This window comes from Coloeus monedula (assembly GCF_965178545.1).
Source record: "Coloeus monedula genome assembly, chromosome: 13".
Taxonomy (NCBI): Eukaryota; Metazoa; Chordata; class Aves; order Passeriformes; family Corvidae; genus Coloeus; species Coloeus monedula.
The window spans coordinates 14,589,613-14,598,380 of NC_138793.1; the positions used below are offsets into that span (position 1 = coordinate 14,589,613).

Genomic DNA, 8,768 nt, shown 5'->3' on the forward strand with positions numbered 1-8,768 from the left:
GGCGGGACTTGGTGTGACGGACAGAGACAGCAGCCAATGAGAGATCAGCTCGGGGCCGCGTCATCGCCGCGGTCAGCGCTAAGGTGAGGGGCTCCGGGCTCTCGGGCTGTGCCCGTATCGGGGTCTCAGGGCGGCCGCCTTGTGACGATGCTCTGCCCCAGGGAGCCCGGGATACCTCCAGTCTCTGCAGCCACATCCTGCTCGGTGTCACCGTACTCTTCCATGCCTAGCTCCGTGAGGGCTCAGGGACCTCAGATCAATGTGCTTGCGAGCCCCGTCAGCCCCACAGGGCTGTGAGATTCAGGCGGAGGGCAGGATGGCTTTTGGCGACCCTGCAGAGGGCAGAGCACCCAAGGAGGAGCCTCTGTAAAGCCACCACGGGCCGACTGAGGACAGCTCTTCTCACACTGCTCCTCATCCTCCCCAGCATCACACGGGAGGCTCCTGGCCGGCTCCCAGCAGTTGGGAGAGGAAGACCGTGGTGGCACGTTCTGTATTTTCCTCGTTCACTTCAAGGGAGTGGGGAGCTCCTGAGGAGCTCTGCAGCCATGGACAGCTGTTGCTGTGGACACTGTATAGTGCCTGGTATAGCTGCTCCTGATGGGGCACCCTGTGTGCTATTAACAGCAGCATTGTTATTTCCTGCTCTCCTTTCTCCTTGGCAGAGAACACCATGGAATGTTGCTGTGAAGCTGGAAGAGACTCTGATAGGAGAGGAGTTCTGTGGAGTCAGCAGAAGGCAAGACATTAACCTTTAGTTCCCCCAGCACCACAGCTGGGAAGACTGGGAAGGCACTTCCTGCTGGAGAAGGTCTTGGCTTCATCAGTGCCAGGAAACGTGAGAACCAGAATAGAAATCAAAGGGAAGGAAGCAAACAAGTACACATCATTATGCAATTGTGAGATGAGTGGAGATGACTTGAATGCAGAGAGGAAGTGAACATCAGAAAGAGCATGGGAAGAGATGAAGAGGTCCAGAGGGGAGAGCAAGAGGAACACAGAACCTCTTGCTTGTCATTCCTGTGGATCTGGTACCCTCTTATCGGCAAATATTATGCTGGTGTTGCTGTTTCCTCATGTGGGTTGGTTTGCAGATGAGACCTCAGCTTCAGCCAGGAGGTTGCACTGGCTGGTGGAGAAGAGCTCCAGTGAACACTCTTTCTTCTGGAGACACGTGTGGCTGGGCTGTGTGTGCCCAGCACGGTGTGGAGGGTGGTTACTGTGGATGCTGATAGAAGCTAAAGGGGAGGAAATGGCAGATGGGAGGAGGTTTTGCTCTGAACACAAAGAGGAAAAGCAGTGGCAGGCAGTGGGGAGCAGCAGAGATTGCACCCGCAGAAGCTGGGGAGACAGAGCGACCCTGCACCTGCACCTGCTGCCCATGTCCCTTTTGTGGCAGGGGTGCCACAAGCTGTGTCTGGCCTGGTGGATGTTCCTGTCCTAGTGTCCCTCATGCCTGAGGTGGCAGGGGAACACAGGGGCTGGGCTGGAGCTGGGATCTGGGTACTCGTGGCCAGAGCAGGGGGCAGGGCTCTGCAGGGCCGTGTACATCCCACAACCAGAACACTCAGATCAAGCCCATCCCCATGTCAAACCGCAGGTCCCTGGGGGCTGGCAGGGTGTGTGGGTTCCCACCTGAGCTCAGCGAGCACACCCGATCACCAGGTGGGTGTGGACATCACCCCACCCCCGCTGTGACAGCAGCACTGCTTCCTCCAAGGGGTCCATTCCCCGGTGTAAAACAGACTGGGGTGGTGTGGGGAGGTGGTGCTGTAGAAAACTGGGGAAGCGGCAGGCAGCTGCTGAACTGGACCCTAGAGTAGTGGGAAATGGCCATCAGCAGCTCCTGCATGCATTACTTGGGTCTTGGGGCCAAGAATGTGTGGTCAGGATGAAACCGGAGGAGGAAACAGAGAAGAGAGGAGATAAGAATTGGGCTGAGGCAAGAGAAGGGGAAGAGAGGGGAAGTCTGTGAACACAGAGGGAACTGCCTGGCCCAGTGGCGAAGGGGCGAGGTCCCAGCAAGGCTTCAGCTCCCCTTGGCTGAGCAGTGACCCCCACGCTGCAGGCAGGGACGGAGGCTCCCGACCGATCCCACCAGGCACCCAGCATGGTCACCAGTAGGCTGTTGGGAAGCATGGAGCTCTGGCTAACCAACACCTTTCTGCCCCTGCTGCTCCTTACCTGGCTGCCAGTTGGTGAGTCCCCCGGTGCCCTTGCCTCTGCTCTGAGCTCTTCCCTCTTTGCTTATGCCTGCAGAAGGTGTGGGAAGTGCCTGCTGCTGCCTTTTCCTCTCCTCCTGCATCGTTTAGCCCGTCTTCTGTGCCAGCACCTTGCCATGTGCCTTGCAGAGGGGTCCCCCTTGCAACTGTGCACACACAGGCTGTGAGCTTGAGGGGGCTTCAAACCAGCTTCGCCTTCAGCAGCAGGGAGAGAAAACAGTCAGGGGGGAAGGAAACAGGAACGCTTATAAGCCTGATTATTGCAGAAGGGGTCAGCTTCACATGGCAGATGTGGATATTCCTTAACCCAAAACCAACTGTTTATAGGGGTTTTTTTCCAGCAGGACTTGCTCACCAGATTTCAGCCACAGTTAATGTGTTGGTAGGGTTAGATCTCATCTTGCAGTGTCTGCCCCAGGCAGACTTGAGCAGCCCTGCCAGGGAGGTGAAGTGGTTTAATGTCACCTGAAACAATGGAAAACAGCAGAATGATGTGGAGAAGAAAAATCATCTGGCCCAGCTCATCTTTGCCAGCATGAACAAAGCACGTGCAGGAACGTACATACGCAGGATGGAGAGCACAACACATCCCAGAACAGATGTTCTGAACTGAGCAAGGGTGGTAAGGGACAGAAGTCCTCTAACACCCCTTGGAGTGGAAAGAAAGGACTGAAGAGAGGTGAGAGAGGGAGGACTCAGCTGAGAACATGTGAAGATGAATTCAGCTCAGAGATTCAGCAGTGATTCTGAAGTACTCCAGAGTGAGCATTAGGGGGTGGGATGAAGCCAGAGAGGCTGCAGGGATCTGTCTACTATATTTTCTTTGCTTCTCTAGGCCTGACCATTCTCCACTGCCAATCCCTCAGTCCCACCTCATGCTCCATGAAATGGTGGAGCCTGAGGCACTGCCTGCTTGGGTGCCTGTGTCACAGGAGGAAGAGGTGCCTGCCCCCTGATCCTCACGTTTTCAGTCCTTCCTGAGACACAGAAAAGTTTGTGCACTGCACAGTGTCCAGTGGCACTAGTCAACACGCAACATTTCAGTGTTGAGTGCTGAGGAATGCTTAGCAGTCAGATTTGGAAGAGATCATCAGCTGGTGCAGGAAAGGACAGTCACTTCACCTTGTCTTTCATGAGTGACACTTGGGACATGACCCTGAAAGATCATAAATATTTCTGCTATCACTTCTGGTTTTGTTTCTTCCAGGAACACTCCGTGAGCTGGAAGAGCCAGGCACCACTGTGCCGTTCGAGATTTGTTTGGAGAATCTCACAATGCAGGTGAATAGGTACAAACTTAAATGTCTGGAGGTGAAGAATCAAACCAACATTGTGGTTCCAGGAGAGAACTGTATGAATTTCACCAGCTCAAACATGAGTACAGCCCACACAGGAATCTGTATGTGTAGGGTCTTCATCACAAGACCAAACTCGACAGACACTGGAAACAGCACACAAGCAGCAGTTCTCAGTAAGTGGCCGTTGGTCCGTGTTCATGGGGGAGATGAGTGGGCAGAGAAGGATGCTATATCCAGTGCTTTTCTGGTTCCTCCATGCGTTGTTTCCCCTGAAACCATCCCAAGAACTGGAGGAGCCAACCCAGCAAGGCACCTTTTGGCAGATCCCACCATGGAGCTTCTGGGCCATTGGTTCCTTGAAATAGGACCTGCTGTATACTCCAGCTGCCATGGCTGGAGCTATGGTGGCAGGAGCAGGACAGCCCAGACTGTGGGTTCAAGGCTCCTACTCCAAAGCAGAGCAGGGTGCAGGGTGTTCTCTGCCTCTGGACAATCTCTCTCTCATGTTTCTGCCTTTCAGGCTGTGGCTCTGCAGAATCTCAGACCGATGTCACAGAGAAGATCTGGACAGGTACATCCCCACAGTCCCCTGACTGCTAGAGTGGGGGCCAGGAGGAGTCCTCAGGGAAAAAGAGGGAGGAGCAGTAAGGGGGAAAACATCCAGATGTTTTCCCATGAGTGGGTGGGACTGACTGCCAGACTGGGCTAGGCACCAGTGGATCAGAGGCTCTGATGCTGGGAAGGGGCTCTGATGTTCCAACTACCCCCTGGTTGAGTTGGGATGAGTTTGGAGACCGTTCCCCACAGGATTTTGTCAGCACCCTGATGCTGTGGGTGGTTCAGGGTCTGGAAGCCCAAGTCTTGGAAGAATCTAATCCTGCCATGAAGAAGGCAATGGCAGCATGTATCCCTGCATGGGGGGATGGTGGCTCACAAGTGCCTCTGTGATGTTTTGTGTGCAGGACTCAACCTCCTCCTGTGCATCCTCTTTGGCTTTGCAGTCGGGACGCTCCTTTACATGCCAGTAATTGGCTTCCTGCTGTGGCAGTGCAGAAGGAACAGAGCAGGTTGGCATTTCTTCCTCAACTGTTGGTCTGGACAGAGCCAGGCTTGGGAGATGTCCATCTTTGACATCCTACTGCTCCTGCTCACTCTGTGTTCCCTTCATAAGTCTGTCCTCCTGAACAAGCTGTCCCAGCATGGTGAGAAGGTTCACCCCTCTCCCTTCCTTCTGGCCAGTTGCTGGTGGGAGTCTGGTTATGACACAACCTGTTGTGTGATTGAAACAGGTCTTGCATATCCAGAAGTGTTAATCTCAGGGCTCTCCTCCAGCCCCTCCAAGGGCTTTTAAGGCCTTTCCAATCCCTCCAGCCCTTTGGCTATCTTCAGAACCACAGAGCCACAGTGCCGCATCCTCTCCTGCAACAAAAGCAGGACCAATGCAGATGTTGGCTTTATTCTTTCATTGTTTTCTTAATTTAAAATAATGATCATTGTCATTGTTTTGACTACTGTGTTTAAACTAGGTTTCCTTTTTCAGGAGAGCTCATGAGTGGGGAAGTGGTGAAGGGGAATCAGGTCAGTATGGTAAGCCAGGGACAGCTTTGCACCTATTGCTTCCTCCTCCCTGTCAAAAAAAGCTTTGGCTGTTGAATACCCACTTAAAGGATTTCACAGTAAAATCAGCTTTGCTTTCTGAAAACATGGTTCTAAACACTTATTAATTCCTGTTAAATAAGGGCTTATGAGTGTTTGAGTAGGTGGCATTTCTGAGCAAGCTGGGTAATGCTTGGGCAGCACAAAGAGTTGTGCCAGTGGAAAAATATTAGCAGGGAAGACACAGAAAGAAAAGCCAAGGCTCTACTCATTGCTCTCTCCCTGCAGGTGGCCCCGGTGACAGGGACTGCAGACCTGACCTATGCCAACCTGAACTTTAGAAACAAGGGGACAGGATCTGCTTCCTCCAATGTCATTTACACTGAGATCAAGCCATCACAACAGAAGCAGAGTAGTGGGGATGGCAGTGCTGCCAGCACAGAGGTGGATGTCTCCCCCAAGGAAGAGGGCGAATGAGGGAGGGTGAGCAGCTTGTTGTCCACCTGTTGGGGTCATCCTCCTCAAAAACTAGGTGTTAGCTCATACAGCAGTGCAATCTTGGTGACCAAAGCCACCTATTACCCCAAGTGGCTGCACAACCCTGCTTTATGTTCCCCTGGAAGAAGCCATGTCTCATGGTGAGGACAGGGCTCTTGAGCCCATTTTCCCCTTGCCTTCTGCAGCTCCAAGCACTGCCAAGCCTCAGCAACTCTTTTCAGTGTCTCCTGTCACTGACAGAGGCTCCTCTAGCTACTTGCTCCGTGTTTCAGGAATGACACTGTGCACTGTGTGGCCAACATGGTGTTCAGGAAGAGCTTGGTCCTGGATGTGCTGGGTGGCATGGCCATGAGAAATCCTGGAGGAATTTTCTGGATTTTCTCTGGTGCAGGCACCTCCTGTGATGTGTGTTGACCTTGCTCTGTTTCACTCACTTGAAACACAAGGGGAAAGGATGGAAAAGCATTTCTTGCTTCCCAGAGGTGCTGCTGCAGTGATGCACATGGATCTACTTTGTACTGGGAGTGGTTAGGTGTTTTTGCTTGTTTGGTGGTGAGCACTCTCTTTTGTGCCCTCTTTTATTGATACTGTTGTGTTTATTGTGAGTTTTTCAGTAAAAATGTGATTCCCACTTGTAGTCTCTGCTGGTATTTCCTCTGCTGTTGGAAGAGGATGGGGGAAGAGGGGCAGCTTGAGTGGAGTTAATTTTCCTGCTGGGTTTGAAACCACCGCATAGCTCTGATGATTTAGTGTTACAGCCACAACAGATGCTCAGGTTCAGAGATGACCCCAAAAAGGTAGTCCAGATCTTCTGGATTATTCTCAGAGCATATGATCCAACTTGGGCAGATGTCTAACCATTATTTGAAGTGGTGTTTGCCCTACACAAGTGTATAAAATCCAGGAGTGTAATCAAAGAAGGGGAAGAAGCAGCTGGGGGAAAACCATGGCCAATGGCTGACACAGAATGGGATCATAGTATGGAAGCAGTGAGGAACACCTTGAGATGGTGTGGAGATGGACTTTGAGAATCCTAGAGTGAGTAGAATGAAAACAGATCAGAGTAAAGTGGGGGACTGTCAGTAAGGGTTGACAGAGCACCCACTGGATTTCTAAGTTCAATTAGCTAAACAAATGAGAATGTATGGAGGGGCTAACCTTGAAAATTGATCATTGAGTTAGAATGATTCAATGTGGGAATTGTAGACAGGAAGAATAAGGAGGACCCTCCCACTGGGTTATAAGTTTGAGTGGACCCTCCTGCTTTTCAAACCTCTTCTGGCACCACAGTGCAGCTCAGTCCAGTCTTATTCTCAGACTTGGACAATGCTTTATGCTTAATGAATTATCCATACTAAGTTTATTATAATTTGGAGTAACTACATGGGTTAGTAATGTTCCATAGTATATGTTCAGCAAGCTATCAGTGACTTAATGAGGATCTGTCATAGGTGAGGGATCTCTCCACCTTGGATAAGGAAGGGTTCTCTTCATCTCAGGTAAGGTATTTCTAATTTTGAGAGGGCTCCCAGCCCAAGAGGAGGGTCACTGGTGTGCAGTCCAGCTGCAGTTCAGGGACAGCTCTAATTGGCCTTTTCCTGATAACAATATTGATAGAGTGAAGTAGTTGCCTGCTGGTCAATAGGACAGACAAGATAGATTTTGGTTTAGTACTAATATCCTGTAAGGTGAGAAGTGTATCTGTCATGGGCCAGGTTCTCACACTCACCCCATCAGCTCCTCTGCCAGGCATGACATCATCAGCACCTGCATGACCAAGTTCCATTCAATGCCCCATCAATATTCCTGCCACCAGTGACATAAACACCTGCTGGGGTAACTTGGACTCAAACATCTTTTTTCTAACCTAAAAGGATCCCATGATACTCTATAGCCAGGCTAGGTGGTCCTTCTGCTGGACCAGCACAACCCTTCTCATGTGTCTATAGCATGAAATTACTTATGTTGTTATTTTAAGGAGAAAAGGGTTTTAAAAACCTTCAACTAAGAGGGACAGACTGCTCATGAATTCAAGAAGAGCTGATCCAGGCACCTGAGACTTGTACTAACAGCGTTGGTAGCCAGTTATTATTTGCTGAGGGAAGGGGGCAAGTTTCAGAGGAGGCAAATACAGCTGCAGAGTTCTTCAGAATCCCACTGGTCAAAGTAGAAGGCCATGAGGAAAACCACAAAGGATATGAGCAGAATGACATGCTCACTAAATTGCAAAGAGACAAAAATGGAAAGCTGAGGTACAAATCAATTTAAGATTAACAAGGGCTGCCAAAGGCTCTGCATTTGCTTAACTGCCTTAAAAAGAAGTGGAGGGGAAAACGTGGCTCACTGCTTCACCAGGGAAGAGTTATTGATCAATGAAATGGAGGAAGCTGGGACATTCATAGTGCTGCATTTGCATCCTCCTTTGTGCCCAAGGTTAATGGGGAATCAGATCTGGGATAGCTTTTTTAACAGGGAACCAGGCAAGAAGATATGAAATAGCCTTGGAGCAGCAACATGAGTAAGCAAGAGGTGGGGAAAGGCAGCCAGGGCTGCTGGAGGAAGTAGCTGAGGTAACCTCTCCCATGCAAGCAGGAAGGGTGGGGGCAGCATCTTTGCTCATTGGCTATTTTTAAAAAGGTGAAGCAGCTACTACAGCCAGAGCTGAGCCTCCAAATTTCACTTCTCAAAAAGATGCTATCACAAGCAGCTAAGCAAACGTGTGAAGATAAAGCAGTAACGCAGTAACGCTCTCCTTGCCCCAAACACCTCCATATGGAGAGGGCCCCTTGTCCTTGTGTGCACCCAGGGCAGGTGGGTGAAACATCCCTGATGGGTTTTCCTGCCAGGAGCATGGAATGTGTCCTTGCTGCCCCTCAAGCTCTGCTGGCCATACAAAGGAAGGCTGACTCATGCAGAGAAACAAAAGTAAAACTGCTGCTTCTCCCAGTTCGGGCAAGAGGAAAGTGGAGTTCAGGGTAAGGGATGCCTTTTATCAGAGACATCATAGAGATCTGATTTTCTCCTACCAGTGAGGCTGAGAAAAGGCAATAAAACTCTCAAAGGCCATAAGTGTGCAGAGGCTTTTGCCCACTTCCTTACATCATGAACTAGGAGCAGCAAGTTGGTTGGACAGGTGGTTTACCACACAACTGCT

The 8,768-nt window shown here is 50.7% G+C and overlaps 1 protein-coding gene across 1 annotated transcript; it reads left to right on the forward strand.

Annotated features, from left to right (window-relative positions):
- The first annotated feature begins 1,790 nt into the window (after positions 1 to 1,790).
- Positions 1,791 to 6,133, forward strand: LOC309577700 (uncharacterized protein). The gene is made up of 5 exons (XM_082289880.1): positions 1,791 to 3,693; positions 4,041 to 4,091; positions 4,483 to 4,587; positions 5,061 to 5,098; positions 5,405 to 6,133. Exons 1-5 carry the CDS (start codon positions 3,498 to 3,500, stop codon positions 5,591 to 5,593), a joined length of 579 nt encoding a protein of 192 aa, XP_082146006.1. The 5' UTR covers positions 1,791 to 3,497; the 3' UTR covers positions 5,594 to 6,133.
- Positions 6,134 to 8,768: the final 2,635 nt, after the last annotated feature.